At 31.7% G+C, this 25,254-nt stretch overlaps 3 protein-coding genes across 3 annotated transcripts; 2 read left to right on the forward strand and 1 right to left on the reverse strand.

The window, feature by feature from the left end:
- The first annotated feature begins 5,230 nt into the window (after positions 1–5,230).
- On the forward strand, positions 5,231–12,212 carry KT2/3 (potassium transport 2/3). The gene is made up of 11 exons (XM_012215924.4): positions 5,231–5,740; positions 6,940–7,158; positions 8,520–8,678; positions 8,779–8,836; positions 9,244–9,561; positions 9,677–9,916; positions 10,370–10,687; positions 10,770–10,955; positions 11,092–11,167; positions 11,282–11,833; positions 11,948–12,212. Exons 1-11 carry the CDS (start codon positions 5,505–5,507, stop codon positions 12,076–12,078), a joined length of 2,493 nt encoding a protein of 830 aa, XP_012071314.1. The 5' UTR covers positions 5,231–5,504; the 3' UTR covers positions 12,079–12,212.
- Positions 12,213–14,033: 1,821 nt separating this feature from the next.
- On the forward strand, positions 14,034–15,790 carry LOC105633345 (uncharacterized). Its single transcript, XM_012215923.4, has 2 exons — positions 14,034–14,773; positions 14,997–15,790. The coding sequence occupies exons 1-2, from the start codon at positions 14,396–14,398 to the stop codon at positions 15,588–15,590; spliced, it is 972 nt and encodes a 323-aa protein (XP_012071313.1). The 5' UTR covers positions 14,034–14,395; the 3' UTR covers positions 15,591–15,790.
- A 4,806-nt stretch (positions 15,791–20,596) lies between these two features.
- LOC105633344 (serine hydroxymethyltransferase 7) lies at positions 20,597–25,136 on the reverse strand. The gene is made up of 4 exons (XM_012215922.4): positions 24,093–25,136; positions 22,482–22,887; positions 21,495–21,596; positions 20,597–21,415 (listed from the first exon to the last, which is right to left on the reverse strand). Exons 1-4 carry the CDS (start codon positions 25,134–25,136, stop codon positions 21,201–21,203), a joined length of 1,767 nt encoding a protein of 588 aa, XP_012071312.1. The 3' UTR covers positions 20,597–21,200.
- Between the last annotated feature and the right edge of the window lie 118 nt (positions 25,137–25,254).

Here is a 25,254-nt window from a genome sequence, read left to right on the forward strand (position 1 = left end):
TCAGTTTTTCTTTTATAAGGGCTATTATTATTATTTTCTTAATGGAAATACTATATCTTTATTTGACTTTTTGACGTCTCAGAGTTTAATATATTGTTTTTTGAATTTGTAGCTAAAATACTTATCCAACTTGAGTGCTCTTTCTTCTGAATTGCTGGTTTTAAAGCTATATCAACAAAATTGAAATTTTTGTTCCTTCTTCCTTTGGTTTTTCCAATTCATTATTTGGGTCTGATTCACCTGATTTTAAAACAAGTAATAATAATGGAGTAAGAGCAAACGTTCTAACCAAAAACCAAAAATGAAACAGGAAAGAATATATATGTATATATTTATGTATGTATGTACCTGGAACTGGTGGCATTGGACTGATAAATAAAGTCAAATTATACTGTTGTTGTTGTTGTTGATGGCGGTCTGCATGCACATCAACAAGAAATTGGTTTGTTAATGGAGAATCTCTGGGTGAATTGAGTATTAATATTGAAACATGCTGGCATGAACTTGCCAATTTACCACTCACATTCTCTTCTGTCAATTTCTTGTCAAACCAAAAATGTTTTCCTTTTGTTAGAGATTGACTTGAACATTTATGCAACGGCAAAACCATGTCTTCTTCTTCTTCCTTCTTCTGAGACTCAAAGTTAGCAGCATTTTGTCTATAGCTTTATATGTTGTTTTCCTCATTTTATGTTCAATTTTGTAAAACTCAATCACATCCTCGTACAATTCAATTGATCGTTTCTTGTTCTCATTATTAATACATCGAAATCTCAGTTCAACATCGTCTTCGAACTCCTCATGATCATCAGGACCTGTAAAACGATTGATTAAGCAAATAAATTTAAACGGGTTGGTACAATAATTAGATCATTGGTTTCTGATATATATTATTGATGGTGAAATTCGGACATTTCATTGGTTTCTGATATCATTCTTCTTATCTTGTCTTCTTCCTTTGATTTCGTCTACCATTCTCCAAAATTCTGTCATGATATTATCAGAGATTGAGCTTCTATCCCTCCTGCCATTGGATGATGAGGCAACTCCATTCGACATGAATGACTGAAGCAACCAAAATAACCTTGGAATTCAAATGTAAAAGATTAATTATCTCTCTCTCTCTCTCTCTGCTTATATATATTCAGTTTTTAGAGTTAGAGAAGTTGGAAGGGCCAATGATTACCAGTTTTTGAGTGTAAATCGGCTTCATAATTTGCAAAGGATAGATAGATGACACATCTTCTCTAAATTTTATTTATTTATTTATTTATTTTTTTGGTCAAATGGAGATTAAAACTTTTCTATTTTTCTTTTAGTAATTAGATGACTGAATTTTGTATTGTTAATTTTTTTTTCTTTTTTCATATACGGGAGGAAAATTATATTGTTATTTTTTTCTCTAAAGTGATTGTTTGATACTCTCTTATTTTTTATTCATTGGGAGACCCGATGAGCTGAGCTAATACTGCGAGCTGCACAACAGATGTAACGCTCACTTGAACTCACCAGATTAGTGAAAATATTTGTGGTCCAAAGGACTCAAACATTCACTTCTCACATAAGTGAGAAGACCAATCAGACCACACCTGATTGGGTTTGATACTCTCCTTTCGATTAGTTAAAATTAATTAGTTATTTGTAAGATGATTTGTTATCTATTAAAACATATAATCAAATATATCTATCATTTTTTTAAAACTATTTTTGACAATTAATTAGTACTTTAATAATTTTAAGTCTTTTGTCCGGTAGTGGGTCTTGAGAAATGATTTGAGTGATGTAATGAATAAAATAAAATATAAATTTAAAAACAAATTATTACTCATTTTGAACGTGATTAACGAGTCCACAGAATAAATCAAAGTCAGTTCCAATTCCATAGTTTTTCAAAACTCAGTTACTACAAAAATCAATAGTTAGCATTTCCAATTTGAATCACAATTTCTAAATGGACACGCCGTCTCTTATTACCGACAACAATTGAAAAACACTAAAAGATTTAAATCATATTTTAATTAAGGTATTTATTGTGAATAAGTTAGAATTACGTTCATCAATCTCATACTTATAAAAATCATTAATTTTAAAGAATTAATAATCACGCACGATTTTACATATTCTAATAGAATTTAGTAATACAATCAACCTACACTTAACATCAAATTACGTTTAATTACCCCCATTAATTTTTTAGGTTGTAAATTATAAAATTTAACTCAAATATTTTAAATTAAAATTACAACAAATCCAAATAGAAGTAAATTTCTAATACAATCAAGCTTCTGGTAGTGAAATTATTATTATATATTTTTCCCTACAAAAAGGGAGCATTTCTTAAAAGAAACGCTACAAACACAACCTCTAATAGAAGACTTCATTCTTATCATCTAAGAATCAATCCCAAACGTCAAAAGAATGCTTACCTAAAACATAAGCGCTCAAAGGGTAGCAACTAGCAAGGTTACCTCAAAAATTTTGTGCATAAATTTACTTCACTAAAAATGTCATCTACCCTAGAAATCAATTATAGTTTTAAGAAAGAAATTTTACCTAAACCGGGTCTATGACTCCGCTTATAAACCAAACAAATGAAATTAAATATTTTAAAAAGTGTTTCGACTTTTCTTAAAGGTTTCTAGTTCTACATATGGTACTGAATAAGATTCTTAAGATAATTTTGTCTAGTGGTTGAAGTGCATTAAATCTCATTCTGGTGATTGCCGGATCGTACTGTGAAATCGTATTTTGGAGAATATTTTTAATATAATTGCTTTACGGCCAAAAAGAGATTAGTTTTTATCCAACTATTAAATGGAGGTGGAAGAACAGCCTCAGTGGTAAAAAGAAAAAAGAATTTCAAGTTCACTATTGGACACAATTTGGTAAATGAAAATTGGATGGAGAGATTATTTTACGGAGGATGCTTGATTTGTACGAAAAAGGACTGTTTTGAAAGTAAAATACAAGTTGAAGGGTTGGTTTTGTAATGTATTTCCAGGAAGGTCTCCACCAAGGAAGTGGAGCCATTACTTGTCTCCATCATTTTAGAACCCCACCACCACATTCTGCTATTTACTGCAGTCTAATCTGCCCCTGCTACCTTCTTTCTTTGAATTTAGTAGATTCCATTAAACTCAAACTTTGTCGGCGTGTACATGCCTAGAAAATTATTCATCTAACCAATTTAATTGATTTTGTTCTTTCAATCGGATTAGGAATTGCAGGAGAAGAGAGAGATCCACAAGGAAGGGCTAGGTTATTAGTTTATGGGAAGGACTTATCTAATTCTTATAATACTCTCTCTATAATATTCTCTATAAGTCGTTCAAGGTGTTTGCATACAGATTAGGGAAACAATTAATTCTCATAAATTATGTTTGTGTTCGACAACAGCTTTTCAAGTAGCTAGCTTTATCGTTTTGACCAGTCAAAATACTAAACGTTATTTTCTATAATGTTCAGTATATAGCGTTTGAACTTGCTTTTAGAGGTTAAAGTAATGTTTTATAAAAAAGTTAACTCATATAATGTTTAAATTTTAGCGTTTTATGGAAAACGACTCAAATGGTTAATAGCTAAATGCTATTAAAACAACTAACAGTTACCAAAATAGCTAATTTTGTCGAACAGACCCTATAACAAAACTAAGGGTAATTTGACCAAATTATTCTTCATAGTTACTCATAAAAGTAGTTATTATATTTAATGTAAATAAGAGTGACATTGAAAAATATTATTTATTACTCTTTGAAATGCTCAAAACGACTTATATTTTAGTTTAAAATAATCGCCCAAAAAGTATTATATTTTGGGACAGAGACTATTATATAGATATATTGATCATTTTGCATCGGATTAACATTAGATAAATGATTTCTCAATATATTAGCCAAAAAAAAGCCTGTTTATGCATATAATTTTGTGGCTGTAAGAGGTAGAGGACCACTTTGTGAGTCTGTGACTGTAAGCACAAACTATTTTAGGGAATGAGGGACCAGACAACAACCCTATCTTTGTATTATGTGATTGACCAATCCCTATTGGCCAAAAAAAAAAAAAAAAGAAAAAAAAAGAAAAAAAAAAGTGTATTGAAGTATATTCTCTTATGCACTGTGCACAACAATGCTAGAGTTAAACCTTTTATCCACAAAAACATTTTTGAAAAAAAAAATGTGGTAAATCTCTCATCTTGAAGTATGAATTCCTATATTTTTTTTCCAAGAAAACGTGTATGCTCTGAAGAAAGTTTCCACTCGATCACACATGCTTTTAACAAAGGGATTCATTCGTTTATACTTGGAATATGGACCAAACCAATGAAAATAACTTTTATTAAATAAAAATATTTTTGTCTAAAGAAAAAAAAGATAAAATTAGAATAATTTTTAGAATATTTTCATTCAATTTTATTAATTTGGTTTATAAGTGATTCTATAGATTAATTATACACAACTTTATTTTTAATCACATGTATCTCTAGTCCACTGGGTTAAAATTAAATCATCCTCGCACCGAAGCTATGTTTGGCAACAACGTTTTAAATAGCTTTTAACATTTTGATCAGTTAAAACGCTAACTGGTATTTTTTTTAGTGTTCGATAACATGACATTTGAATTAGCTTTTAAATGTTAAGATAGTGTTTCATAAAAAATTTAGTTCATATTTAACTTTTAATTTTTTATGAAAATCTACTCAAATAGCTAGGAGCTAAATGTTACTAAAACAGCTAACAGCTAATTTTGCCGAACAAATCCCGAGTTGCCCCTCTAAGAGATAAGATGCTCTGATCAACAGGTACTTGCTTCATTCATGAAGATCCAACACTCGACCACTCTTGAGAAAAAAGAGTGTCAAACTACTTATCTCAACACTAGCTGTGATACGCAACTTCAATCCTTTAATAAATGGAGGCTAATGAGCCACATACTCTTTATTGTCAATACATAAATTATACTTGAGTTTAACCAATTGCAGATAAAACCAATGTATAAAGTTAATGTGGAAACAACGTACATACATACAAAAATGTTGGAGGATGTGACAAATTGATTATGGTGATTATGGTTGTAACATCACATAAAAATATTGGAACTATATACAAGAGAAAGAGTGAGCTGGTAGTTGGGGTGGGAAGGCAAGGTGAGGTAGGGCAAGCCAGTAGTCCATAATGGTCCTTACCCACTCAAAAATGCCAAATAGATTGATATATATATATATATATTGCACACCCCACCATTTCTATTCAAGATCTTGTCAAATAACATCAATCAATGCAGGTTTTTCCCTCACCTCTTTCCCTCCGAAAGACATTTCCGTTTCATCTCAAATAATAGGGCATATAATGGTGCATATATCTCTTATTTCAGGACCACATTATTATCAGGAAGGAAACTTTTCCTCCCAAGAATTCTCTTCTTCTAGTATAGTAAAAATCCTTACTTTCTTTCAAGATCATCTCATTTTTAACAAAACCCAGTAATTATATTTGGTTTTTTAGAGAATGGAAATGAGATTTGGTCCAACTGATCTTTACCATGCTTCATCTATCATGAAGAGAAGCTGGAAAAGCCATCATGGAGAAACAGAAAGCACTCATCAACATGAAGAAGATGATACTTCTCTTTCTCTCTCTAGCTTGTCTAAGATCATTCTTCCACCTTTGGGAGTCTCTAGCTACAACCAGAACCCTACAGAGAGTAAAGGGTGGATCATATCTCCTATGGATTCAAGATACAGGTAACAATTTTTTTTTTTTTTTTAAATTTTTTTGCTTCTTCTACTGCAACTCTAAGTATCTTTGTTTATAGAAATCATGAAGTGTAATATAACTTTCTAATGCTAATTATAAATTTTTATTTTTTGAAAAAAATAACTCTACATTATTAAGTTAAAATTCACTAATTTCATATAAAATTTCTGTATTAATATTGTTTCTAATAATTCATTCCACTTATGGCATCATTTCCTAAAAAGATAGAAGTACATCATAATAACAAAACAAAAACATTTTCATTATTAAGTTTTTGTTTTTTCAAAAACAAATTATGAAGTGAAACGTAAGTAGTTGGTACATGAAAAGCATATGCTTCTGCTAAATAATTAACTTTTTTTACGCAGGCATGTCAGCTAGTATTCATGAACATGTTTTATAGTTGTTTACTTGTTTTTTTCATGATATTTTAAAAACAAAAAAAACAAAAAAAAAAATTGGAACATCTTGAAAATACTATTTACAAAAAAAATAATAATAATAAAAAAAACAAGAAGAAGAAGAAGAGGAGGAGGAAGAGAAGGAAATAACTATCTAGGCAGCTTGTTGAATATTTTTTGATGGGCATGATTTTTTATGGGAAATAATTAATTAATCATAAAAGCATTTGTATACCAAGAAATTTATTTGTATTAAATATCTTTTTATGAAATCGATTTGATATCTAGATATGCTCGATTACAATTGATAATCTTAAAATTCAAAATATCATCTTGTTGATATTTATCAATTTGGAGGTCAATTATTTAAAAGTATCTTTTTAATTAAAGAAAGTTGAAGCACTAAATAATATATATTTTGGCAGAATTTCAGCCACAATTTTGAAAACCAGTAAAAATGAAAAATTATTTTTCTTTTCCTCTTTATGAAACACGAAATGCCCACATAATTAAAATGTACCAAACCGACACTTCTATACATTATGATAGCAGTACAATACAGGGTTAGATTTTTTTTTTTTTTTTTTAGTTTCAACTTTTTTTTTAATCAAATAAAATTTCACAAATTCTTGAACTCGAAAAATCTCGATCTTGAAATTAACTTCTTATTTATCATAATTTTTAATTTTAAAAATAAAAAATAATAAATAACCTTTAATCTATGTATATATGGGATCTAACATGTTGACTAATTAATTTAATGAGTGATATAAATTTTGTTGCAGGAGCTGGGAGTCATTTATGGTGGTTCTTGTAGCTTACTCTGCATGGGTTTTCCCTTTTGAAGTTGCATTTCTAAATGCCTCTTCAATTACAGGACTATACATTGCAGACAACATTGTTGATCTATTTTTTGCTGTTGATATTGTCTTAACGTTCTTGGTCGCTTACATCGATTCAAGAACACAGCTTCTGGTTCGAGACAGAAGAAAGATTGCTGTGAGGTTAGTCCCACTCTTGATTTAATGATTCTATTTATGCATGATTAATAAATCAAGAATCATGTTTATCTATTTCATAAAACAGAAAAATGAAAATTTAAATTCTTGATAAATCTGGAAACCTCCTTTTAAAGTATTTATTATTTATTTATTTTTCAGATTCCATTATTAGGATTGTAGGAGACCACTTCAGATATTGATTTCAATCTCATCCTCTTCCCTTTCCTTTTTTTCACACTTCTTTTTATTTAATTATTACATCCTCAACCAGAAAAATTCTGGTAGTTGGCTGCTCTGTCTGGCTTATATAATGAGAAGAAAAAAAAAAGTATTCAAAAGAAAAAAAAAATGACAAAAATGACTGATTTTGACATTTATTTATATTTAATTTAATATATTTAATAAAATTAAAGAGATTGTCCTTTTCAAAGTCTCAAAGAGATGATTATGAATTTAAGATGATTATATTTCACATCCATTTCAACTTTCGAACTTCATAATGGGAAAAGCATCTCTACTTGGCTAGATTTATGCTTCGCTTTTTAAGCTTTTTCCTCTCTTTTTTTTTTTATTTTATTCTTTCATATATATATATATATATATATATTTGGCCTATGTATTGTCTTTTTTGACCCTCTAGAGGATTGTGGTTCTAGTTTATTTATTAGTTGAACCTGTCGGTTTGTTGGTTTAGATAATTATAGTCAATGGTAAGTGTCTTTGTGATGAAAAGTGTAAGTCAATTGGGATAATTTAGGTCAAGTGGGATAATTTAGGTCAAGTGGTCTCCCTCAAATTGCCATACGAGACAATTTCATAAAAAGTGTTCCGAACTTTATCTATAAGGAGTGAGATGGGATGGAATGACAGTAGTCCTTTCTTCTTTAACTCTTGAATTTGAATCCTACGTATAGAGTCACTTTAAACCCTGGAAAGGGAACGTCTTGCCTCCTTTTGTAGGCATGTTCAATGCGAATCTGAAATAATTGAGCCAGTGAACTTTGAACATCAGATGGTGAAAAACATGTATTGCGAACTCTTCTTTCAATCTTTTCAAATAATTAATTTTTTTTCTTCAAAAAATTAATAGTAAGTGCTTTATTTTGTTCATTTATTAGTGAAAAATACTAATGAAAAATCCATAAGGGAAAGAATTAATTAAATAGTCTCTTTAGTTTCTCATTTAAGTAGTCCATCTGTTAATATTTCAAAGACAAAGGTTCTAAGTTTATGAATTTAGGTTATAGGGACTAAATAGTAATTCATCCTAAAAAATTGTATAGCTCAGGCCCATTGGGCCGAGAAATAGATTACAATGACGAATAATGGGCTTGTGGCTAAAATTTGAGATGTGTTTGCAATAGGTACCTCTCAACATGGTTCTTGATGGATGTGGCATCTACTGTCCCATTTGAGTTATTGGGCTACTTGTTCACTGGCAAAGAGAAATTGGGTCTCTCTTACTCCCTGTTGGGAATCCTTAGATTTTGGCGTCTCAGGCGGGTTAAGCAGCTTTTCACGAGGTATGTGGCTTTTCTTTACCCAACTATTAGGACACTTAGCCCAAAATCTAGATAATATATTACCTTAATGTCTTTTTTTTTTTTTTTTTTTTTTTTGCAGGTTGGAGAAGGATATCAGATTCAGCTATTTCTGGATCAGATGTATCAGACTACTATTTGTAAGTAAATACATACCCATACAAATAAATTTATCTTTTTATATTCTTAGTAATTTTATTTTAAAATGGGAAAAAAAAAATTATTGCTGGTAGGGGCTCTAAAAAGGTTCAAAAAGGTTGGCTCGAATCAATAGCCTAATGATATTAGCTTGAAAACTTATTGAATTATATCGAGCTTTTATATATATTTCAGGCTTAATCGAGATCGGCTCAAAATTTTTTTTTAGTTGAACTGATGCTCAAATCGAGCTCCAGCTTAAAATTTTCAAGCTGTTTTAATCTGAGTTAAATTCTATCGAGCCGAGCCTCACAGGTTGAAGTTCGGCTCGGCTCATTTACACCTCTAATTACTGTAGTTGTTGGCTGCTGATAAAGATCACTTGTAAATGGAATTTTGATGTGTATAGGTGACACTGTTTCTAGTGCATTGTGCTGGATGCTTGTACTACTTGTTAGCTGATAGATATCCACACCAAGGGAAGACATGGATAGGTGCTGTGATCCCAAATTTCAGAGAGACAAGTCTTTGGATTAGATATATTTCAGCTTTATATTGGTCTATAACCACCATGACCACAGTTGGTTATGGTGATCTCCATGCTGTTAACACCATGGAAATGATCTTCATTATCTTCTACATGCTCTTCAATCTTGGCCTGACTGCTTATTTGATTGGTAATATGACTAATCTTGTTGTTGAAGGAACTCGCCGTACTATGGAATTTGTACGTACTTTTTTTTTGTTAGTTTCTTTTATCATTGAGGTTTTGTATGTTCTAGTTAAAGTGAAAGTTATATGGTAATGATTTTGATTGAAAAGTTTGTTAATTGATGTTGCAGAGGAATAGCATTGAAGCAGCATCAAATTTCGTGTGCAGAAACCATTTACCTCCAAGATTAAAAGATCAGATTTTGGCTTATATGTGTTTGAGATTTAAAGCTGAGAGCTTGAACCAGAATCATTTGATTGAACAATTACCGAAAACCATCTGCAAAAGTATCTGCCACCATTTGTTTTTGCCAACAGTTGAAAAGGTCTATCTTTTCAATGGTGTCTCGAGAGAAATACTCCTGCTCCTGGTAAGACCTATAATATTCTTTTCTTTTCCCCGTTCAATATACTTACTGAAGAAAAATAATGTTCAAACCAAAGATCTACAAAGAAATGAATGAAATTTGCTTTAGTACTACTACTGTTAACTTATTTCCAAGACCTGGAAATTGCAACTTCAAACTCCAATTGGAACCCAATTAATCATGAAAAATGTTGAGAATTTGGCGTTTTATGCTCAGATTAATAGTTGTACTTAATCATTTCTTAGTGCCTAAAGTGCAGGAAATCAACATTGTATGTGTTTTTTTATAAACCTTAGTACCTTACTATACGACTCCTTGTTTGAAAATTTTGACTTCCTTAAGAAAAGAAGTTTGCATAATTAAAGTTCAAATCTTTGCAAAATTGCTGGACTATTAGATGAGAGGAAAAGAATGAAATTGTTTCAAAATCTAACAGAATGATCAAAGTATAATTAGGTCGCTGAGATGAAAGCTGAGTACATTCCACCAAGAGAAGATGTTGTTATGCAAAATGAAGCGCCAGAGGATGTTTACATAATTGTATCTGGAGAAGTAGAAATCATTGACTCTGATCTTGAAAAGGAGAGAGTAGTTGGGACTCTGCATTCTATGGACATGTTTGGAGAAGTTGGGGCACTTTGTTGCAGGCCTCAAAGCTTTACATTTCGAACAAAAACACTTTCACAACTCCTGAGACTCAAAACAAGAGTTCTGATAGAAAGTATGCAGACTAAACAAGAAGACTATGTTGCTATAATAAAGAACTTCCTTCAGGTAAATTTAAATGTCAATTTATGGAACTGTCTTCTCTAATTTTTCATTCTCTGAGGTTTGACTTTAATATTTTGCATTGCAGCATCACAAAAAGCTTAAAGATTTGAAGATTGCTGAGTTTCTGGCTGAGGGTGGAGAAGAAGAGGATCCAAATATGGCTATCAATTTGTTGACTGTAGCCAGTACAGGCAATGCTGCTTTTCTTGAAGAACTTCTTAAGGCAAAGTTGGATCCTGATAATGGAGACTCTAAGGGCAGAACCCCATTGGTATGCTCCTATCTAATCACATTAATACTCAGAATTTAATCATTATTTTTAAAATAAATTGTTAAATGATGTTAAATCAATATTGTTAAATTCATATTCATTGTAGTGAGTTATTAATACATTTATGATGCACCAGCACATTGCAGCATCAAAAGGGCATGAAGAGTGTGTATTAGTACTTCTCAGGCATGGATGCAACATACACCTGAAAGGTGACACGCAATTCCTAATTTCATAACCCTAAATCTCTTTAACTATTGTGAATGCCTAATTAACATTATTTGTTCTTCCTGAAAACTATCTATCTAATGTATTTCATATCACAGATGTTAATGGTAACACTGCTTTATGGGAAGCTCTATCTACAAATCACCAATCCATATTTAGAATCCTTTTTCACTTTGCAAGCATTTCTGATCCACATACTGCTGGTGATCTTTTATGCACTGCTGCAAGACGAAATGATTTAACAATGATGAAAAAACTTTTAAAACAAGGACTAAATGTCGATTCCAAGGACCGCCAAGGAAAAACAGCAATTCAAATAGCTGTGGCAGAAAATAACATAGACATGGTAGATTTATTAGTGATGAATGGTGCAGATGTCACTGCAGCAAACACACAAGACTTTAATTCGACAACATTGAATGAAATGCTGCAAAAGAGAGAGATCGGACACCATATTACAGTACCAGATGATTTATCTAACGAACGATTGCTTTTAAAGAAGAAAGAAGAGGAAGAACATGGAAAATCAAGTTGTACAAGAGTGAGTATATATAGGGGCCATCCTTTGATTAGGAAACAAAATTGCAGCAGAGAATCTGGTAGATTAATCAGATTGCCAAGTTCAATGGAAGAGCTGAAAAACATTGCAGGTACATTAATCTTTGTTGAACATAAAAATTTTCATTCATGAAATTTTGGATTTTTGATTTTCTGAAGGGTACATTCCATACATTAATTCAAATATTGGTTTCACTGTTTTATAGGTAAAAAGTTTGGATTTGATGCAAGAAACGCAATGATAACAGATGAAGAAGGTTCAGAAATTGACTCTATTGAAGTGATTAGAGACAATGATAAGCTTTTCATAGTTGAAGATCAAAACTCCTTTATGTAACCAAAGGTTATTAATGAGTTTAAATCTATATGTTAAGCAATTTGTAATGCACAAGCATTACATACACTTTTCTAAAAAGTGCATACTAATCTCACATAATTAATCAATGGAATGTAACCTTCTTTTTTTTCCCACAGTATGCAACAATGTTTTTGTTTTCTCATTCATCTTTCTTTGTTAAAAAGGGAAAAATTTGTATATAAATTACCAATAACGTGTTGATTACCGTGATAAGCTATTCAATTCCCGAAGGGTGAGTGAGAACACAAATTTAATTTTTGAGAGTATATTTTATTGAAAGGGTTGGATGGAAGGAATGAAACTTCGTTCAGCCTTTCTATTCAAAAGAAATCCATAGGCAATCAATGCCCAAGAAAAATATATATGCTATTGGTCAAATCAAGAACTGATAAGATAAAATCATAGAATATGCAAATTCCATACAATTTCAGAATCCATCAAATGAAAAGAAAGTTGAGTGCTGTCATGTCAAGTTATGATATATGTACAGTACAAGGGACTAGACCACAATTTGTGGATTCAGGACCTCAACTTAATTAATGGAATGGATTTTTTTTTTTTTTCTGTTGTTGGTTGGATGTGGGTGTTTATTGCTTATTGGGACACCATATTTTTTTTTTTTTTTAGAATTAGCATTTTTGGTTTGATTGAGATTCTAATCTTTCTTTTATGGGGGGCATCAGAAATCCCATTTGGCTTGTAAAGATTTCCTTAAATCTTTATCTGATTCCTGCTTCAATACTCACACAAATGATGAGATTTCTTGCACCCAACTATATTTTTTCTTATTCAATTTCTTGCATCCCACTATAATAAATAGAGGCATACATGTATACTGGCTTTTTTAATTTTTCCTTTTTTTTTTGTTTTTTTTAATATAAACCCATCCATGGTGGGTTTGCATTTATATATAAGGGAAATTTCAGGCTTTGGAATAGTACTTGTCATGAGCATGCACTCTTTTTTTTTTTAACTTAACAAATGTTAGAAATTAGGTTTTTATATTATAAAATGCCAAAAAAATATAAAATCAAGAGAATGTGAATATTATAAAAAATAAATCAACAATCCCCACATTATCTTTAGGTTTTTTTCATATGGATAGTTCATGGATGTTGATTTAATTAAAATTAATTAACTTTGTCCTATGTATTATATTGATTGCACATGGCTGGAAAAATACAAGCGCCAAGTGTTAAATCTCTATAATATGCCAATTAAAGTATAGAAATATAAAAATACCTAAGGAAAGTTATAAAAAAAAAAAAAAAGAAAGCCTCTGTTGCCTATTGAAAGAATATTTCATTTAGGCTTTCTGGGGCATGGTCCATTTCTGAGGTGACCTATCATATATATTGTCCAGAATCAATAGGTACAAAAAAAAAAAATCTGAGTATAGCATTATAATATTCGATTCCAAGAGAACCATACATGATTAAATTCAATGCCTTAAATAGAATGTTGTGTCCAAAAGTGAAAGAATCTACATTGTAAACATAAATTTAACCCCATTACCCATTTCAGTTTAAAGAAATATAAACAAAATGGAATACATATCTATACAGGAATTTTAATATTAATAATTTAATTTAAAGAAAACAAACAAAAAAAAAAAAAACAAACCCTAGAAGACCCAGTTTAGAAGAGGTGTAAAGAACCTAAAGAGCACTCAATTCAAAAGGAGAACCAAATCAAAATTGAAGAATGGGAAGAAGAACAAGAACAAGAAAAAGAAGAATCTCAGTCAAAGTAGTCAAACTTTTACAGCCCAAGAAACATAATCTAACATGGCATAGAATAAAGAGCTTCTCAATATTGTTCATATACTTTCATATATATATATATATATATATATATATATATATATTATATATATACACACACACACACACATATATATATAGGAGTCTGCGAAAGATAAAGTACTCGGTTAGAAAATTGAAGAAAATTTGAGGGAGTTCTTGAAGATTTCATGATTCATAATTTTGAGCTCTCTGTCTATCTGTCTGTCTGTCTCTCTCTCTCTCTCTCTCTCTCTCTCTCTTCTTGTTTTTTTTTTTTTTTTTCCCAATTAAACAATGATAACAGCAGATTCCCAATCATCCCCTCCACACTATAGGAAACACACATAATTGCACCCAACAATCGTTTTCACTATAGAAACCTGTGCTTTTAAGCTATTTCACTTCTCTTTCTTTCATTTCTTGCTTTTTCTTTTTCTTTAACCCTCCAATATAAATACATATCAATCTCTATCACCTTATATTCACCGCCTATCTTTTTCTCATCGTCCATAATGGATCCTTCATGCACCACCACCACTACCAATAGTACTACTACTGTCAATGGTTTCTGCAACTTTCTCACTCGAGGACTAGATGATCTTGATCGATGTTTTCTTTCTAATAATTTCATGTCAATTCAATTCCTGCAAAAAGTCCTCTCTTCACTCCAATCTTTTCATTCCCAATTGACCCTTTTGGTTCAAAGGCTTCATCTTCCTATAGGCGATAAATGGCTAGATGAATACATGGATGAAAGTTCAAGATTATGGGAAGCTTGTCTTATTCTCAAATCTGGAGTTTCAGGAATGGAAAATTATTACTCTTCTGGTTCTAATATAGCTTCTTCTCTCGATGGATTCCACCTTTTGAATGCACAAGTTTCGCGCCAGGTAAATTCCGATCACTAAGTTTAACCTCAACTAAACCCTAATGAATCAGTTATGGATTAGTTACCTTTTTATTTTATAAAACATAAGCAGGAAACCCTTTCTTGCATATAAATTATGTTCAAGAAAGCGTTTTCTGTGCAAGAATGATTTTGCACAAAATTATGTCCAAGAAACAGATTCTTGTCTTTGTAGTATATGTTATAATGTTGTAATTCTTGTGTAGGTGTACAGGGCAATCATGGGTTGCCAAAGGGAAATTCTAGTGTTGGAAGAGGATAACAAGAGCTTGATGGAAACAAGAGTTAGAGCATTATCATTACAATTTGATGAGAATGTGTCAGTAGAATCAAAATTAAATGCATATAATGGGTTTAGAGGTGTTCTTTATGCAATGAGAAATGTTAGTTCATTGCTTCTAATGATTTTATTTGGAGGGCTTGTTTATTGTTGGCCTGAAACAAGTTTTTGCCAAGGAGGATATGAAGGGCATGTAATTTTTGGATCATCTTTTATGGTTTCAATGGCAAGATTACAAGAAAGAGTGGCAAATGAGATGGACCAAATTGGTGGGCAGCCAGGAATTATGCTTTATGAGTTTAGACAAGCAAAAATTTCCATGGAAGAGTTAAAAGTGGAGTTAGAGAGTATTATGGAGTATGAATCAGAAGTTGAGATCCAAGACAAAGTTGACAACTTGAAGGGTTGCTTTGGGTTGTTAAGATGTGGGGTTGAGACCATAATTGGGCAGCTTGATGATTTCTTTGATGAAATAGTTGAAGGAAGAAAGAAACTTTTAGACATGTGCACTCATAGATAGAAAAATGAAAGAAAAAAAAGATAGAAAAGTATTGCACATGTGCAGCCATAGGTAGAGAGCTAGTGAAAAAGTGAAAAGAAGCTGACAATGTAGTCAGCAGCTAATATGGCATGAGTGCCACTTTTTTCAATTTTCTTTTATTTTACCTTTTCTATAAACTTTTTAAAAAAAATATATATTTGACATTTTATTATTTACTATCTAGGTTGTGTTCCGCGGCCATGTTTAATTAGCTTTTAGCGTTTTTATGAACTAAAATTCTAAACGTTATTTTATACAGTGTTTGATAATATAACATTTAAATTAGTTTTTAAAGGTTAAGATAGTATTTTGTAAAATTTAACTAGTATAATGTTTAGCTTTTAGTGTTTTATAAAAATTATTAAATAGTTAAATTCTACTAAATCAGCTGATTTTACCGAACAAATCCTTAGATTGAACTGATGTTAAAAAAAAAAATCAAAAACTTATATTAAGAGCACTAAACATCTATTATCAATTACTGTTTAAAAATATTTCATTTAAGATTATGCTTTTGGGAAAGATATATTTTGAATTTTGTCAAATCTTTATCCTCCTAAAAAAATGCTTTGAAGAGAGAAAGAGAATGTGATTCTTCTTCCTTTGAAGAAAAGCAACATTGCAATACAAAGATAAGAAACAAGAAGCATATGTATATTTATTTTATTTTAATTAGAGATAACCAGTAGCTTCAATTTTAAGCAAGATCTTCTCATTCCAAGTACAGATTCTCACCTTCTGTGGAAAGGAAGGGAAATATTTTGATGCTTCATGTTTGTCCTACAAGACCCAACAAATCAAGCAGATGTAGGAAATGCAGTTGATAAGCATTTTTAGTGAAGCAATTTATGTTCATCACTTTCTTTTTTCTACTTCCTTTTTATTTTCATTTGATAGAATTAAATTAAATTGCCTCATTTAGACTATTTGTGCATGATTAATGCAATTCTACTATGTTATTTTCATATCTTCAAGTGTTTTACTTCAAGAATTATTAGCAATTCAATGATAAAACATGCTTAAAGGTAGAAATTACAAATTAAACAAAAATTGAGAGATGGAAGGAATCGAATTTGAGCATAAACGATCTCTGGAATTCAGCTACAACTTGGGTTATGTTAATTCAAGAAAATTCAATAAATTTATATATAAACTGTGAACATTATTTTACAAAAATTTGGAAAAACCACTTAATATGAAGGCAAAAGCTAAAGCAGACGATGAAGTTGTGAAAACTGAAAAGAGGTACACTGCAATCGATTGGTTTTACAGCCGCAAGTACTTAAAAGTGCTGCTTTAGAATCTTGACTGATTTAGCCATTTCAAAACTAATTATTAATTATTCTATTTTCTTTAATTATTTTGCCTTTCATTTTTCTCCAACAAGCTTTTCTTCATACACAGAGTGATTGCTTCTTGGAAATTATGAGGGTGGAAAAAGGTCATAACCTTATGGCAACATAGTGGCAGCCCATGTCTTCATTTCCTCTTTGTAGAAGATATATAAATTATATATTATTCTATTATTTTAATTTTATTAATGCATATGTATGATCAGTGAAGTATAAAAAAAAATTATATGTAATAGTTAGATAAAAGTGGATTAATTCTCCATTTTATTAACAAGATTTGATTATTTGGTGGAAGAAAAAAGGACCTTTGTAAAATCTTGATATATTTGGGTAGCTCAGTGTCAAAGAGTAATTGCAGAGTTGATCATTATGACCAAACCTTTCGCAGCGCAAATTCTGTTCAGGCTAATCTCTTTGTCTTTAAAAGTGAACGAGAATTAGTCGAATCTACTGGGAACAGCAAAAATAGATCCGTGCCTGAACATCTTGTGAAAGTATTAAAAAAAAAAGACTTTGCTAAATACAATAGTAACATTTAAATATTTAATCTTTTTTTTTTTTTTAGATGCAAAAGAGGATAGAAAACCCAAAAAAAGAAAACAAAACAACTATCCTGAAGAAGGTAGGTACCATTCTCGGCCATGAATGCCCTGAAAATCAAATCGTAGAAGATGACAGAACTAACTTTCGAGGCTGCTGCAAATTCTGGTATCTCGTATGAATTGCCATGTTATCTATCTTGTCTGCCACCCATATTAGCCTCTCTAAGAAGAAATTAAATCTAATTCTAATAAATATAATTAAGTTGGTACGAATATATTTATCTGAACAGAAATATAAATTAATTTAAGAATATTTTAAGTGTTGAGAGAATCAAAATACACTCACCAATTTGTCATGTCCACAATTTAGATATGAAATTCATTTCCTCAAACATACGATGGTACTAAATGAAATACACTTAGAAGAGAGAACATCTCTATTATTATCTACGTTTGTTCGAGAAAAGGTTATTATTCAAAATATTTGATTTGGATAATTCTCCGCCTTTTGAGTTAATTTTTAAATATGCAATTAGGGTTGGTGATATCAGAGTCTACCATGCTTCAATAATAATATTTTCCAGATAACGAAATAAAATTAATTTTTATATTAAAAATTAAAGAAAAGAAAAGGTCTATAATCTAAAATAAAAAATAATAATAATAATGTATTGTATTTCAAAACAAATTTTATATGACCTTTCAAAAAGAAAAAACAAACTTTATATCCAAAATCATAAATTTAAAACCTGCTGTCACTAAGACGAATGCAAACATAAAGATTTTATTAAAATAAGAATAGGTAATTAGGGTAAATGATGCTATCTCCAAATTAAGGATTTTGATAGAACATTATAATTAAGGTTTCAACTTCACACAAACACAAAAACGAACAGCTAGCAGATCCTTCTGATTTCAAAAGTTAAAAAAAAAAAAAAATGAATGATTAAACCAGAAAAGGAGCATTATGCTACCCTCCAACAAGACAACCAGAAAATGAAATCAGATTGACAAACCTTCATCAATTGCAATTAGCTATAAAGCAAAATCTTCTTTCTATTTTAATTAGTGGGTCAGATCTTTCCTTTTTTTTTTTGTTTTTTGCCATCATTTTCACCTTGTCAAACAAAGCTGCCGGTTTCCCATTTCATCAAAGTTCAAAAAAATATATACAACCCTACCCTTCATCCTATGGCCTTTTTTATATATCAAAGAATTTGACTCTATCAAATTTTCTTGGTTTTCCATTTTTCATCATTAACTTTATTCCCCCACAAACAAATATCTTTAATTATCAAAATCTCTAGTCCTTCTTGAAGAAAGTTTCTATGGCTAGTTGAGTTATGTGTTCTAGGGTCCTCAGAACCCTAATTCAACACAACTAATAAGTTTTAAAAAAAAAATTTCACTAGCTCTCAAAATGAATATATCATTGTACACTTATTTTATTTTTTTAATAAAAGGCACATGGTTCTATTATTCAGAATAAACTTACCTACGTTAGGTATCTATACCCTGTAAATTTAATAACGATAATTAAAGTCAAATAAAAATATGGGTGTTTTCATGGAAAAAATATTATAAAACAGTAACAAAATGCGATAAAATTTTATTTGATAATAAATTATTGATTATTGTATGAATAATGTATATATACTGAATGTAAGAAAGTATTTTACTGAATAAATTTGAGATGCTAAAGTGAATATGGGAATTTTTTTTTTTTTTCTTTGTGGATTTTTACAACTGGTTTTTAGACCTCAAGAGGAGAAAAATTGTGGGTTTTGCAATTATGGAATGTCCCCTGCATATCTTTTGCACTTCAATAGAGATTCTTTTAGAGTTGTGATAGTAAATGATTAATCATTTCAGTTGTGGAACAATGATGGAAAAGGAGAAGGAAAGGACAACAAGAGAGAGAGAGAGAAAGAAGAAATTAATAGAGAGATTCCTAAGTTTGCTTTTCTTTCTTTAAAATTCAAAAAGCATATATATCTCTCAGTAGAGAGAGAGTTTTTGTTTGATTCTTGTTTCATTTTGAGTTGAAAGAAAGCTATGGTGCAAAGTTGCTGTTCTTGATGATGAAAATTCCTCATAGGCTCTGTCTAGCATCAAAACCCTGACATGGTTCCTTTTCCTTTTGATTCCTCTGTTTCAATTCATTTTCTAACTTTCTTTGTCTTACTATCATCCTTCTAATTAATGTTTTAAGCATTAACCTTAAAAATTTGAATAATAAAACATGGAACAATAATAATATTAAATTTTACTCTAAAAAAAATATTAAATTTTAATCTCAAACTAGTCGAGATCGGCTATAAAATTCTAATAATAAATAGCTTATGACATGATAAAACTTTTTAAATTTTTTATTATGGTATAAAATTAGTGATTACCAACATTCTTGTTACTTTGCGTGAAAATATCTTAATTTTAAAAATATATATATATATATTAAATTTAATAAAGAGTAAATGTCAAAAACTCAAAATATCCTGACGTTTGGATATTTAGGTTCTTTTCAAACGGTAAAATCAAAATAAGTTTTGAGTCTTTACTCCTTTACAAATTAAAAGAAAATAAAAATAAAAATTTTGATTGGGAACGATGAGAAAAATATCGATGGAAAAAAAGAATAGGCACAACTTTTCTTTTAGGCCCATAAACTAAAATCTTTATAAATTAAAAATAAAAAAACATATGAATGAATCGAACTTTTTAACGTTAAACTATTTTTTTTATTATTATTTTCTTTTCTCTCCTTTTCGAACAAATGCAATTCAGATTTTGGAGTTTGACCAAAAAAGATTTGATTTTGACACTCTTGCATAATAAATAAATATGTGCAGTGCAGTTGATTATATGTTTGGTAATGCAAGCCACGCACGTCTTATCAAGTTATGTGAAGGCTATTTGAATCAATCTTCCTCTCTGTGTATCCACAAATTAATATTTATTTATTTATTGAGTATTCAGAAATTAATACTTAAAAGACACAGAGAGGTTACCCCATGCATCCCTATGCATTATATCACAATCGAATGTGTCCAAGAGACTAAGAAATTGAATTGAATGAGGAATGTTAAAAAAATTTACAACGCAAAAGCCTCATATTGTGATTGCTATAACCAATAGTTAAAAGAATTCAGGGCTTCAGTTCCCAACATATTAAAGATAAAACGAAAAATGTAATATGTATAGGCTCTGTCAAAAAAAATGAACAAGACTGTATAATGTTAATCAATCGGCCAATGTAATCTTCAGCTTCTCTACACACTATGCCAAAAAATCTTTAGAAGGGCTGCCAGAGTATATAGATAGATATAGCTCTCCGCTCAGAGAAGATCTTGTGTATCAAATTCTCTGAGAAAACAGCACATCATAGGGGGTGCCACCACCATTGACCAAAAAACCAGAACAACACTGCTTGACTGAAAGAGGAGAAGAGGGTTAATACTATAAAGATCCTCTCATCATCCATGAACTGACAGCAAAACCCCTAGGTTGCGAGTCTTGTGACAGCTTCAGCTGGCAAAGATTGGAAACTTGAAACACTCAAGCTTAAAACTGCCTTCATATTAGAGGCCAACTCAGAGCATACTGGCAACCAACTGATATGCATTTTGTAATATGGTTCCAAAGTGCAGAATGCCGGGAGGTATGGGTTTTTTAAAATTGCTCTCCAGAAACCCACCTCACAAGTCAAAACCTGGCATTGCATACTGAGCTGCGAAAGTTTCGACCCGACTCCGAAGCTCCAAAATGTCCTTGTTGCTCTGCAGACTCTTTAGGGAAACTTTCCCACGCTCACGCTGCACTATACTCGCAATATGAGCAGCTCTTAGAAGAAATTCAGCAATTGTCTCAAAATCAGATTCTAGGCAACCTCTTGACGTCATGGCCGGGGTACCTGGGATGATAAACATGGAAATCTGTGAAGTTAAAATTCACAAGATACAGGAACAATGTTCAACAAGACCTTCACTTACCAATCCTTACTCCTGCAGGAGTAATAGTGCCATTATCACCAAAAATTGCAATTTTATTTACAGTGATGTGACACAACTCACAGACTTTCTCATAAGTTTTGCCTGAAAAAGAAAAGAAAAAAAATGTTTAAAGAAGAGAAACTACATTTTATGTAAAAACAATAGGCTGCAATAAGATAGGTCCCACTGCAGAGAGCATTCACATGGATGCAGAACAATGAGAAAAAAAAGAAGTAAAATTTCATGTCAGAATAATATTATAACCAATGTAATCAGCAAGCAATAAAGTAAAATAAGAGAATGCCCATAGGTAGAGGTCAAGTGATAACAATGAAAGAAAGAAAGCACAGTTGCATGGGCGCCAAACGTATCCTTATTCTGTAGATTGGAGATACTAACAGCTGCACTTCACACTACAAAATGCCGGTCAATAAAGAAATAACATGTCCATGAGAGAGCAGCTAAATGAGAGTTTGAGGATGGATATGTCATAATACAACATACATGAAAATGTTTGGTTATAACGAACATGTGGTGGCATCTATTGAAGGAATGGAAGGTCATTTACCATAGTTTAACAATATGCCATTGAATGGGAAATCAAAAGCACAAAGATAACTTGAGTTAATAAGAAATTAGTTCATTTGAAATCAAAAAATGGCCCTGGGTAGAGCTGATAACGGAATATTGTTCATGAACTAATTGGAATAATTAAGTTGAGTTGCATCCTGGAATCACAAAGGAAAGAGAGAGAAAGAGCAAGAGCGGGGAAGGCGGCTTGTACTTGAAAGAGTACAGCTAGTTGTCAGTCCCAAACAGCATCATGGTTTCATATGTTTAATTTCATAATGGACCCAATTGAAATGGTTTCGAGAGACATAATTTAGATCATACACAAAGTAAAAACAAATACCAAGTATAGACAAATAAAAATCATCAAGAAAAAAGAGATTATCTCATGAACAGAGATATATAACAGCAACATACCTGTTAATCCCAGATGCCTCAGATCCCAAAGTAACAAATGGTTGTCTGTTCCTCCAGTTACAAGCCTACATTTTCTTCTCAACAATGCACATGCTAAAGCCTGAGCATTTTTCTTCACCTGTTGCATGTATACCTTGTACTCAGGAGTAGCCACTTGTTTTAACGCTACGGCAAGAGCAGCAATGTGGTTATTATGTGGTCCACCTTGCAATGATGGAAAGACTGCAAAGTTTATCTTTTCCTCAAAATCATACTGATCACTGTCATCTCCTTGACCGGTAAGCAGTCCCCTTTTCCTTGGCTTTGCACCCTTCCTATAAAAAATTATACCTCCCCTAGGACCTCGAAGACTTTTATGAGTTGTTGAGGTAACAATGTCACAGTAATCAAAGGGGTTAACACATTCCTGTATAAACAAAAACCAGAAATGTCAATTGGATATACTTTATTTCCTCTTTTTATTAACAGGTGTGTCAATTGGATATATCTCGTGACATCATATGAAATTTAACAAGATTCAATTCAACTATCTTAAACTGAGATAACAGAAGACATGAATTTGCATGTGAAGCACCCTTTAATTCGCACTGGAGAGACCTCTCTAGCTAAAGGCATCAATTCACTAACAGGTTGAAATGCTATGCGTCAATTCATTAACAGGTATGTCAATCGGAGATATTTTAGCAAAAGGACAAAATGCCAGCCTATGACAATGGTGAAAGTATTATAAATACTCTATCAATGTTCAATATATGCCAAATTAGTGGCATTAAGAACACAGAGCAGTCATTCATCAATGCTTGCGTCCTCCACTAAAGCAATAGAACACTGACCATAAAAAATTTTCTAGAAAAGGGCTGCAAGATAAAAAGACTTGCCAAGCATGAGTTCCAAAGCCCATCAGGTCAACTTTCTTTACCATTGAGAGAAGTGGCAGAGCATCTGAAGGACATGACACTTCAAAATTTTATGATGTGATGCAAGTATAAATATAGAAGTGTCTCATCAGTCTTCCATCTACTGGCCCTCAAAAGTAAGGTTGCTATATTGCTATAGTTACATTTCACTGAACTCTTATTTGATTATTACTTCAACTTTGCTTATGATTATTATCTAGGCAACGATCAGAAGGAAAATGAAAGGAGGCCTGCGTTGCTCATTTGCAGATATCAAAAAGGAAGGATGTTTCTTCACTTAATCTTGTCTACTTAATTTGGTTGATTGCATTTTGATCAATTTGCAAGTTCTTCACCGCTTCATCTCATCTTTTTGTTGGATTTATTGAACACTACTAAATGCGATATTTGCTGCCTTATTACTCAAGCACATACATTGTCAGTTCCATACCAACTACAAAAATGGAAAACTGAAAATGTGTGCCAAGCTTCATCACTAATATCTAGTAAGCTACACAATCAAGTTTGAATAGCATCCCAAGTAATATAATGTATCAGAGGCAAAACATTTCTTATTTAAATGTCAGGCCCCCGACTAACGTCAAAGCAGAATTTACGGTAAACAAAAACAGAATCAACACAAATCGCAATGCAAAGAAACAAAGTTATCAAAATACAAATAGACAAACAAAGAGTAGGGTATGTCAATGAGCACCTTAGCAGCAACAAGACCACAAATCTGAGCCATATCACACATAAGTACAGCACCACACCTATCAGCGATCTGCCTAAACCTAGCATAATCCCATTCCCTTGGATATGAACTCCCACCACAAATAAGCATTTTTGGCCTAAAATCAAGCGCCCTCTCCTCCAACTTATCAAAATCAATATAGCCACTTTGCGGATTCACCTTATATGGCAAACTCTCAAAAAAAATGGAGGCACCCGACACTTTTCTTCCACTAGGCGTATAATACCCATGACTGGTATTCCCTCCAGATGGATTATCCAAACCCATAATCCTATCACCAGGCAACAACAAACCAGTATAAACTGCGAAGTTCGCAGAAGTACATGAATATGGCTGTACATTGACACCCCAACTCTCAGAATCCAAACCAAAAGCATCCAACGCTCGTTTCCAACACAAGATTTCTATTTCATCAATGTATTGATTCCCACCATAGTATCTCGACCCGGGTACTCCTTCTGAATATTTATTTGTTAAATGACTTCCTAATGCTTCCATTACTGCTCTACAAACAAAATTCTCAGATGCTATCAATTCAATTCCTTTAAATTGTCTATCTTTCTCCTTATCCATTATCTCAGATATCTCAGGATCCGCCGTAGAAATTGACTGGTTTCCCCATGATTTAACCGAATTTCTCCTCTCTTCAAGCTCCAATTCACCACAAGCTGCTGCCTTTTTCGAGCTATTCGACGATGATTCGTCATCTCTCCTCCGTTTCAAGCAGATACCTAAGATTCGAACTTCTCTCTCGTCTGCTTCTTTGTCCTTCTTGTTATCCTCATCGTTTTGTCTATCTACACTACCATTTCGAAGACTACGCTGATCATGTTGATTATTATGCTGTAGTAATGGCTCTAGTAATTGAAGCGGAACTGGTGGGATCGGAAGATTAGGGTCGCGGAGGCTACAGTCAAGCTGGAGAGAGATGGAATCGTCGGCGATTCGAGTGCGTTGAGACGGCGTCGTACTCGCTACAAGCCCTAGGGAAAGGTCCGATTCCATTAGCAGAGTAAATAAATATAACGAGATGTATATATATGTAGGTCAACCCTTTTTTTTTCAGGGATTAAGAATTCGAGCAACAGTAGCAACAGCAGAAACAGCGACAAGAGGGCTTGAA

This window comes from Jatropha curcas, chromosome 6 (assembly GCF_041381405.1).
Source record: "Jatropha curcas cultivar XTBG-Jc1 chromosome 6, XTBG_Jcur_1.0, whole genome shotgun sequence".
NCBI classification, from domain to species: Eukaryota; Viridiplantae; Streptophyta; class Magnoliopsida; order Malpighiales; family Euphorbiaceae; genus Jatropha; species Jatropha curcas.